Source organism: Mixophyes fleayi, chromosome 2, assembly GCF_038048845.1.
Source record: "Mixophyes fleayi isolate aMixFle1 chromosome 2, aMixFle1.hap1, whole genome shotgun sequence".
Classification (NCBI taxonomy): domain Eukaryota; kingdom Metazoa; phylum Chordata; class Amphibia; order Anura; family Limnodynastidae; genus Mixophyes; species Mixophyes fleayi.
Window position 1 is genome coordinate 94,583,132 of NC_134403.1, and position 11,703 is coordinate 94,594,834.

The 11,703-nt window shown below is 36.6% G+C and overlaps 1 protein-coding gene across 1 annotated transcript in view; it reads left to right on the forward strand.

Moving 5' to 3' along the window:
* Positions 1-11,243, forward strand: part of HTR2A (5-hydroxytryptamine receptor 2A) — a 68,130-nt gene extending 56,887 nt beyond the window's left edge. The window contains exon 4 of the mRNA XM_075199704.1: positions 8,604-11,243. Within this exon, the coding sequence (XP_075055805.1) occupies positions 8,604-9,403 (800 nt within the window). The 3' untranslated portion in view covers positions 9,404-11,243. The remainder of the gene's footprint in view (positions 1-8,603) is intronic.
* The last annotated feature ends 460 nt before the right edge of the window (positions 11,244-11,703 follow it).

The window sequence follows — 11,703 nt, forward strand, 5'->3', positions numbered from 1 at the left end:
AAACCTACATTGAGTCTTTACTTGTAAATGAGCGAGATGTGAACTTTTGCAAGGAGCTATTGCTCAGCAAGTTGGCCGCTGAACTGGGCCTCGGCTTGACGACGTGTCCTCCTTCACTTTCTCAAGCTGTTGCTCGTAAAAAATTAAATTTCCAAAAAAGAAGCAGGGAAGACACAGGGGGCAGACGAGAACAATTTAACATCTGGGCTGGTTTGAAGGATTTTTCAAAAAAATGTGTCACTTTGCCCATAACTCCATCCAATATGAGTATAAACATGCAAAGGATGGTGGAGGATTACTTTCAAGAGGTAGTTGATATGGAAATGTCAGACAGTCCCTTTCCTTACTGGGAAGAAAAGCAGGCCATTTGGAAACCCATGTACAAACTTGCTTTGCAATACCTAAGCTGCCCACCCTCCAGTGTGTACTCTGAACGAGTGTTCAGCACAGCAGGGAACTTAGTCAGTGATCGCCGTAGAAGGTTACTTCCCAAAAATGTGGAGAAAATGATGTTTATAAAAATGAACTACATCTTCCACGAGGAAGGCCTTCACCATCCAAGACATCCAAGCACTGACTGTTCTCTAATGGCGGATTCAAGCGGCGATGAATTGATAGTCTGTGATGATGACGTACACACTGATGAGGGTGAGGATTAAGCTGAAGATGATGCCGATAACATCTTTTTAAAACTTTCTATGTAAGTGTAGGGTGCAATCTACCCCCAAAGAGGAAAGGGACTTGTGGCATTTCCATATCACATACCATCTTGAAAGGCTGCTGTTAGGGCAATTTATCCTTAAGGGTAGGGTGTCATAGACAGAGTGACCCTAAACTGGCTTTGTCCATTTTTCATAATATTGTACAGTCTATAATGGCTGAATTTTTGGGTATTTTATACAAGTGGAGGGGGGCCTAGAGAGACAGAAACCAAACTGGCTTTTTCCATGTCAATTAATATTGTACAGTCTATAATGGCTGAATTTTTTGGTATTTTATACAAGTGGAGGGGGGCCTAGAGAGACAGAGTGACCCCAAACTGTCTTTCTCCATGTCAATTAATATTGTACAGTCTATAATGGCTGAATTTTTTAGTATTTTATACAAGTGGAGGGGGGCCTAGAGAGACAGAAACCAAACTGGCTTTCTCCATGTCAATTAATATTGTACAGTCTATAATGGCTGAATTTTTTGGTATTTTATACAAGTGGAGGGGGGCCTTGAGAGACAGAAACCAAACTGGCTTTTTCCATTTCTTTACATATTTAACTATAAGTGTAGGGTGTAATATACATTCAAAGACGATGGCTGCATTGCCAATATGCATAGATGGAGAGGAAGACAATCTGTTTTGTGTGTAGAATAGGCCTACCAACGAAGAATTAAACTGTTTTTTTGGATGATTTATTACCTCAACAATTAGATTTCTTGTCTCTAAAACAGTTGGAGCACTAAATTGGGTTAATTTAGGCCCAAAAACATGGATTTTCCCAAAAAATAGCAAAACAAAACCAAACAAAACCAAAACCAAAACCAAAACACGCAATGGCGGTTTTGCAAAACCAAAACCAAAACCAAAACACAACGGTAATCCAGATCCAAAAACCGAATCCAAAACCAAAACACGGGGGTCAGTGACCATCTCTAGTAAATACAATGTAGCTGAATGGTGTAGCATGTGCAGAGCGACATCTGACAAGCAAAATGACAAAATCATAAAGATGCACTAGTCCCTCACACATAAAGTTACTAAACAGATATCATCAAGTTAAATAATGGTTTATGTAAATCAACCTTTTTGTATTATGCACAGTCCTAATATAGGAAATATTATGCTTATCAGTTTATCCCACATATCTACAAAAATATATAATGTACCCCTATATATGTGTAAATCTCTGCCAAGCAACAATGTTTGTTTTTATATGTTTAAAACAATTCCTTTCTAATATGTTTTATTATGTTTTATTCATTAAATAATTCATATGTTATTTTGAGTTGAATTTAACAGGTGAAAGTTCCACTTGACTCTATCTTTTTTCCCCATGGGTTAAACATACCACAGGTTGGGAATCCCTGGGGTACATGGCTGTGTGTTTAAAACAGAAAAGACCCATTGTAATTACACTTTCAAATCCCCAGAGTTTCAGTGGCAACATAAGGCTTCCTTTTACACTATTAAATTCTGCTGAAACTGTCACACAGGTAAAATAAATCATTTAGGCACTGATATATACAGTAATAAAGAAACTGAATCTTATTCATACATGAATCTATATACATATACATAGTTATATATTAAACACATTAGTTTCTTTACCATTCCAATCTGATATTCTAAATTATATAATATTACTACATGGAAGATATAAGTCTAGCATAGGCTGATTTTCCTGACCCATTTGGCAACATCATTTTAAAGAAGTAGAAATGTAACGGAATGTTTGTATTCTAAGTAGGACTCATAAAGCACTAATGCTCTACATTGCAGATGGGATTTAGCATTACCACTTTCTCTAGATGACCTAAATCTTATGCTTTCCGCAGCCCCCCTTCCTTGCTTCGTGACTCACGCCTTAGTGTGTTGCTGCATGAAAGCAAAAACGGATAAAGATAGCAGAGTAAAAATATGATTTGGGAGAGATAAGAGGAACGTTTTGTGCTGGGGCAGTAAAATGGCATTGAGAAAAAAGTGGAAAATAGTATAAAAGTGGAGTTCAGCACAGTGGAAATACTTTGAAACTAAACCATGAATGCTTTGTGAAGATAAAAAAAAATAATTTACAATATCAGTGGCAACAAAATTATATATCTGATTCAGAAATTCAGCTAAAAACACAAAACCAGTGAAATATGCTGTATATATTGTGTTTATATTGTGCTTATTACCACCAATCAGGGATTTGCCCACTCATTTTTAATTCATATTCTCACATTGATAATTAGATGATAAAATAAAATATTGTTATTTACTTTTCTAATGATAATAATGAAGGTTGTTCCATTGCAGTTTTCCAATTTTTAAAATAGGTTGCTTGGCTGGATGTCAATGAATGTGTATGTGGGAGAGTTAGAACTATATTTAACGGTAGATTATGGGATGTCCACAAATTTGGTGCTTGATCACTTGTGACAGCTTGATTAAAAACCAGTTATACTACATGTGCAAATGTTTTATGCTACCCCTTACTGTTTGTTGACTGCATTTTTAAATTAAATCCAACAACTGCTCATTGCAAATAGTTTTTGCCTGGAAAAAAAACACACAAATCAGGAGCCAACTTTAAATTATAAGTCTCTGGGAAAAACTTTATCTAAAATTGTAGAGCAGAGTTTATCCTAGTGACACAAATAGAAAGCAGAGTGCTTTCTGGTAACCAGTGTACAAAATAGAGCTATTCCAGTGCTTCATATAAAGAGAGACCATACTAGTTGCAAGTATACAAGACAGAGCCCATTCTGGCAAATGTACAAGAACCCATTCTGGTGACTAGACTATAAACCAGAGCCCATTATGTTGGTAAGTATAATATACAGAGCCCATTCTGGTAGCTAGTATACAAAATACAGCTCACTCTTGTAACAAGTATATAAAACAAAGCGACTAGCATTAGTGTTCGGTATATAGAACATAGAGTTCATTCTCATGGAACAAAATCAGACTATATTCTGGTAACTAGCATCAAAGGTAGAGCCAGTTCTGGTGGCTAATATACAACACAGAGCATCTTCTGGTTATATGTATACATTATTATGTCAATGATACAGAACAGCCATGCAGGCAGCATGTGTACGAAACAGACCATATTTTGAAGGCAATTATACTATCTTAGCCCATTACTCCTTTTCTACCAATGTTTCATCTTCCACCTGGGCTCTCCGATCACTCTAGCGCCCAAGCTCCTATGCCCCACACTCAACTAGGGGCAGATAAATTATTAGAGTCTAATGCACTTATGTGCAGCAGAAGTGAGAGAGACAGAAACAGACTGACAATGACAGTTTGTGCTGCTGTGTTTAAGCAAATTAATAGCTAATAATGCACCTTAGCGAGGTTGATTGGGGTATGATTGACATTTTTGGGCCGGTACAATTTAGGTTTGACGGCTGTGGCCAGTTTTATGATTCAAAGTTCTAATTTGAAGTTTTGAATTTGCAGCTCACAGTTAAAACAAATCACATGAACGGAAACTATTAAATTTTAATTGTTTAAATGGCTATATTTAATAGCATTTATTTAATTCATTGAACATTACTGTGTTAAAGTTTGAAGTTTTAGTTTGAAGTTTCAGTTCACAGTTCAAAATCATTAAAAATGTATCCATTGGAATGTCATTAAAAATGATTCATTTAAGCTTAACATGTTTAAACCAGCTTAAACATGGTGAAACCTATTTGCTTTTCTCACATTTAGCTTAATATTTATAGTCTAGTCTAAAGTTCAAGAATTTATTTGAAATTTTCATACTTACAATTTAAAAATCATAAAAACAATAAACTGCGCTCATACCAGAGAATGATCTAAAAAATATTGGTGAGGCGACTAAATGATGGACTAAGGGTGTATAAAATCTTACAAATTGTGGTTTATTATATGAAAGGGGACAAGCTTAAATGCCAGGATTACAAAGGAATTATTGATAAAATTGCAGTGTTCAAATTGTATAGCACAACCTTACTAATTGTACTAATATCGCATAAGAACATGATAATAATAAATAACCTCATAATTCACTGGTGTCCTAAAAGGAGGTAATTAAAACAATAAAATTGAAAAAACACAATTACATAGAACATAACTAATGAAGAATATCACTAAACATATCACCTCTTCCCATTCCAGAATCCAAGACTTCTCCCGAGCAGCCCCCCTTCACTGGAATGACCTCCCTCGCTCCGTCCGTCTCTCTCCCACTCTAAGCTCCTTCAAACGGGCACTAAAAACCCACCTGTTCCTCAAAGCCTACCAACCTTCCACCTAACCCGCTCTCCCCTCCCTCCTCCCGTCCCCTCTTCCCTCCTTTACATCATCTGGCCCCCTTTGTACCTGAGTCTTGTTCACCCTCCCTTAGGTTGTAAGCTCATTCGAGCAGGGCCCTCTTCCCTCCTGTGTCCTTACCTACTCTTCTGCTCCGTCTTTACTGCATTAGCCTGCTTGGAGCTTCCGAAGTTTTGGTATTTTTGTTTACTGCTCAGTAATATTTTACCCTGTACTGTCTATTGTTTGTGCATTGTACGGCGCTGCGGAACTCTTGTGGCGCCTAACAAATAAAGGATAATAATAATAATAATAATAATAATAATAATAATAATAATAATAATAATAAAAAGTTCGGGGATCCAGCTAACACATGAAGTTTGATGTGAATTGATCCCAAATGTCCAGAACACGAATCTCATAACCAGACCAACCAGATAGATGTTAAAGTCCTAAAAGGGATAAATATCGAGGTCCAATGGATCACTAGTGATCGGGAGTATCGTGGACGCTGAATAACTCAATGACTCCTTACTAAATGACCAATTGGTGTATGCAGTAAAGTTAACTGATTCAATACTTGCTGTGTCAGACCTGTGATGCTGGGTATCTAGGGTGTGAACGGTGAATTACTGTGAGCCGACAAGTCCTTGTGCATTCCACTGCGGAACGCACGCACCATATGTCACTTCCAGTTCCTGTGTTGACATCAGTAGTAGGTGTATTCCAACGCGTTTCATCTCCTATGAGAGACTTTCTCAAGGGTGAAAGTTACAATTTGACAAATTGGTTCTAAAACCACTTTAAAGCAAATCTGACCATCTCTACTTGTGATGAGACCGAGATATGAGGTACTTTAGTGACATTAGTTCCAAGTGAAATTATATACTGTATATTGGTTTGACTGCCTCCACTATGTGAAGGTGACAAGTACACTTTGTGCAATACTATATGTCAGCATTGTACATATATTTGTTGTTAGTCTATGGTCAAATTATTGAATCGCTGAATGATTTGATCAGAAAAGTCTTATTGAGAGGATGATCAAATATTTCTAAGGATATAGATTAATAAAATAACCTATTTTAGCATACATGGAATGACCAAATATTCATTGTTCAGAGATCAGTTTGTTTTACCTTAAGTGACCAAAAACCCCTAAATCCACCAACCCAACAAAGGCAATCATACATTTTTCAACCTCGCCGATAATTTTACTGAAGGATTTTGACTGCGACAAATAATTGGTTCCAGTTGCTTGTACATTTAATAACAATAAACATTATCAAATATATGCTCGTGTAGCCAATTTACCACTTTATAGTTTGTAAACATTTACTACCAGAACATGCATTATTTACATTTATTTTATTGTATTCACATTTGTACTGTCCAAAATGTAACATACATTGTACTGTATATGGTAATGTTAAAACAACAGTTATATGGGCTCATGCATATGATAATAGTGCCCATTCCACCATCTAATGGACACTAGGGGTGTTGAAATCCCCTGTATCCTAAAAGAAAATATCCTTAATGGGCCCCATGCTCTGCCCTGATGTGCAAGATAAGAACAGACTGGCTCCTGAATTATTTTGTCTACTCCTGCACTTTGGGTTCTACTAATTATTATTATTATTATTATTATTAATCTTTATTTATAGGGCACCACAAGATTTCCACAGTACCAGGGAATCAGATTGTAGGCCCCATGGAGGTCAGTACAGACAGTGGACCATACAGTGTAAAACAGTACAGAACAAACATACCAGTAGTTCAATAGCTCCAAACATAGCTTGCACAGTGAAGTTGAAGGAGAACAAGATGGAGTGTGAATGGAGAGGAGATTGGAGATGTAGGGAGCAGTGGAGTGGAAGAGGGCCTTGTAGGTGAGGGTGAGCAGTTTGAAAAGGATTCTGTAGGGGAAGGGGAGACAGTGTAAGGCAAGGCAGAGAGGGGAGGCAGAAGGGGAGCGGTGGGAGATGAAGAAGAGTCTCGCAGCCACATTGAGTATAGACCCGAGTGGGGTGAGATGGGAGAGGGGGAGGCCGGCGAGGAGAAGGTTACAGTAATCAAGACGAGAAATGATGAGTGCATGGATAATGCCTTTAGTAGCATACTGAGATAGGAAAGGCCGGATGCTGGCGATATTGCAGAGCCTACTAATCAAACTGTGTGACTTTTCCCAGCAACAATATAACCTATTTACTACACATTTAACATTGAATTTGTAAAATTACTTCATTTTTTTTAAAGAAATAAAATATAGAGTAGTGACTTCAAAAAGGACTGTAAAAATTAATGATTTAATGGTGCAACAAATAATATTTAGTATTTCAGTGAAAGCAATATAAATCACTAAATCCATAGCTGTAAAGAGAACAAAAGGAATTGGCAAATAGTGTCTGTGGCACATATATATGTAAATTACCCTATTATACCATATATGTTTTTTTATGTTTATTTATATATATAGATATATTTTACTCCACTAAATTATTTCCACAATCCACTGCTCAGTTGCTTTGTGTATTGAATTTCAGTGTCTGCTGCGGCATTCAATGCTGCTCCTTATTGAGTTATTATGGAATACAATCACTAAATGACTCATGAGTTGCCAGGGACCAAAGTTGTGGATGTTCTGAGAAGTTGTGTGGGATATTTTAATCAAAGGGTGCTTCCTACAGTGTTTCACTGTCACAGTAGACATGATTTAGATATTACAGAGGATATAGTGATGAACACAGAAGTGGGCCAAAAAATGTATTTCAATTGTGTATTTTTTACACTATTCTGTGATTAATTTGCATACAATTACAATTACATATCTTTCTAAAACATATTTGATGTAATAGAGGTTATACAATGTTTCAAAGGAGTTTGAAAACAGCATATTTACTATCGGTTTCCAGTCCTGTTTAAAGAAGCAATCCCACATAGAATGTTTTTTTATTTTTCATTTAAACAGCAAATTAAATAACTTTTAAGCATTTTTTTAGATGTCCTTCTACAAATCATTATATGGTTTTCAAAATCTCTCTGGAGGGACATCCTGGATGGCTGCCAGTCACGCAAGCTCATAGCTGTTAGCTTGTCATGTGAAGGCAGAGAGGAGATGAGGAAAGTGAGGATTTAACAGTACACAGACCAGATAGTGCTTAGATGGGTGTTCTCTGCTTACTATACCATGTGCTTTGTGACTGTGGTTACCATGGTAGTCCATGACACTGTGCAAAATTAAAAATCATTAATAGCAGCCTGAAAAAAACAAGGAAACATGGTAAACCAACATTTCTCTTATAGACTGCCACAGTGATTTATGTTAACACACCTATTGTTTTCATGGGATTGCTGCTTTAAAGGACAATTGAAATATTACTTTCATGATTAGCTATAAACGACCATTGTTTCATTGCCAAAGCAATTATTAATGTTTAACCTTTAAATATTATCGTACTAAAGGTTTTTCTCTATAGCTAATATCTGTATTGCACAATATTTTGTTTGCCTTCTCTAAAAAAAATATAATCAATGACATTACACGATGTGGAATAATAAGCCTTAGTATATTCAGTATAAATACTGACCATTATTTTAATACTTTTTTAATTGTCTTTCCAAGGTATTTCCATGCCCGTGCCTGTGTTTGGACTGCAAGATGACAGCAAAGTGTTCAACCAAGAAAACTGCTCTTTGTCAGATGAGCACTTTATCATTGTTGGTTCCTTTGTTGCTTTTTTTATTCCTCTAATTATAATGCTGATCACATACTTTTTAACTATAAGATCACTGCAGAAGGAAGCTGACTTATGTATCAGTAACATGGGTGCAAAAAGCAAGCTTGCTCTGTTTAGCTTCCTCCCACAAACATCTCTTTCTTCAGAAAAACTCTTTCAGCGCTCTTTGCAAAAGGAACTTGCTCCATATGGGAGGAAGACTATGCAGTCGATCAGCAATGAGCAGAAGGCCTCCAAGGTCTTGGGAATTGTGTTTTTCCTGTTTGTGGTGATGTGGTGTCCGTTCTTCATCACAAATGTCATGGCAGTGTTCTGCAAAGACTCGTGCGACGAGCATATTATAGGGGAACTGCTGAAGGTGTTTGTATGGATTGGTTACCTATCTTCTGCCGTTAATCCACTGGTATACACACTCTTCAACCAAACCTACCGCTCCGCATTCTCACGCTATATCCAGTGTCGGTACAGGGAGGAAAAGAAGCCTTTACAATTAATTTTAGTAAACACAATCCCTGCACTGGCCTACAACTCAAGTCAACTACAACTCGCACAAATGAAGAGCCTGAAGAAAGAAGCTAAAATGAAACCAAATGACTATTCTTTGGTTACTATAGGATTAACCCCTTTAGATAAAAGATCTAAAACGGCTGTGGGCTCACTTAACGAAAACGTTAGTTGTTTGTGAATGTGGCTTAGTTGCAAAATCACCTTTGTATATTTGTTGTGTACACTGACTGAACATTGAGCCAGGAGCTTGTGAGTGATGGTTCTGTAAGAAATATATGTAAGAAATAGGCCATCTTTAAATATAGATGCTTATTTTATTTTCTAATGGAAAGCAGGGTAGGGTTTTCTATAAGAGCATTATTGAAATACCCTATATACATTTATTTATTTTAAATTGACTACAAGTAAGAGATAGAAAACATTCAAACAGAATAATACTACATGTAACAAAAAGCTTTTGTATGAGGCATGCCTAGGCTGCCTTACTGTACCTCAAATAACGCCCTGTATCTGACTGTGAATGAGCACTTTAACGGGGTCTATGTTCAAGCATGGGGGAAATTGTATTTAAGGAAATCTAAATAGCTTCTGTGCCTACTGAGATGTAACATTTTAAACTTAAGCAGTTGCATCAAAATCACCAACAAATCATAATCAAAGCAAAATAATTGAGTAACTAAAAATGAATTGTCATTTAATGGCAATACTTACGAAGCCTTCATAAAAGGAGAGTTTTCATTTTTAGAGGTAGAGAATGTTTGCACATAGTAAATAGGATCTATAAATGTCTGAAGGATTCTCCTATAGAATGAATATTCGACAACCTAAGCAAGTCTTTTGAAAAAGCTTGACTTTCAGCCATCTGGCTGCCCCTCTTTTGCCCTCTGAGGGCCTGATGCAGAGTTGGACGTTGGGCGTAATTAAGGCTTGAAAAATCCATCCATAAAAATAGCGCATTACATACACTGAGTTTGAGGCATCACAAAATATGACCAGCACTACACCTCTATCATCTGCTCCAGGTTTACATCACACATACATAGTGCCACATATGCACACACACAACAAGGTCGTAAGCACAAGAAAAGTCTCAACATTTATTTTAATGGTGAAAAACACACTCGTTATTAGGCTTGATGTAACACAGCAGACATAATATTCCCACGCAAGTAGCAAAAACTTATTTTTTAAAATACGCCCACAAAATAGTAATATATGTATGATCAGTGCAGAAAGCTTGAGAAGTGAATGTGCAGTCAGGAAACCAAGTAGATCTAGCTAGTGCTGCCATCATTATCATCAGCATGTACTTGTACCTGTCGTCTAGCAGGTGCAAACAATTTGACCCTATATATATATATATATATATATAGTGTGAACATGGCCTTACTGGACTTGGTCTATGCTAAAAGACCACCCCCTCCCTCCGCCCCCCTGTTCAATCTCCCCAGTCGTAAGGAGGCACACTCTGCATGCTTGCATATGCATGCACTCTCGTTGTGGGCATGTGCAGTGCAAATTTTCATAATTTACTGTACGACATCTGGCGTGTGTCCAACTCAACGTCAGGCCGAGTGATGACATAATCATTGAATCGTGCCGTTTTGTTGTAGTGGGTACTAGGGATTTGAACGCTGTTCAGCTGGGGTTGATCACAGGTAAATATATAACACCTCAAATTTTTACAGCAAATATTTACTTACTATGGAATTTATGTGGAAAGCAAAGAGCAGTTAATTATCTGATTATTTTGGTAAGTTTTATGACCATCATTTTCAAATACCATACAAAAATGTCACTGGACTGCGGATTTTTCTGTACACTTTAGCTTATGTTAAGTATCCTGAAATTAATCATTGAATGTATTTGTGGCACTTGTACCCATTAATCTGCATTCGCCAATGTGTTTTTCATCTGCTAATTAATTTCTTGGTGTTTTCATTTTTAACAACAAATTGAAATGTCTCATTTATGTAAAAAAAATGCATTGTATATTTTTGAGCAATATTATAAATTAAATCAATGCAGTTATTTTTAATTATATGTCTCATTTTCCAATCACTTGGATACCTGAAAAGTGACATTTAAGACATTTTTTAAAAAAAAAATGTGAATGCATTCTAGTGCTGTAACTTAAACATCTTCACTACCAACGACAGTGTATCATTGCACTTTAAGTAGATCTGTTTTAAAACATTTAATGTGAGCTGTCTGCTGAAAGCAGTGGGATTAAGCAGCTGCAAAGGTAGCAAATGCCACGATGTAGTGAATATTTGACAACACTCTTGGAACGCTTTGTTAAACGGGAGGTCAAGTACAAGTTTTTGTCATTATTTTGCAATACATATTGACCAAAATGAGTACTGCAGCACATGTGACGTACAATTGATACTTGTTGAAAACAGTTAGCAGGGAACACATTGGTTTTCTGTAGTTAAAAACAAAGAGCCTCATGGGAAAATTCTGCTTTGTTTTACT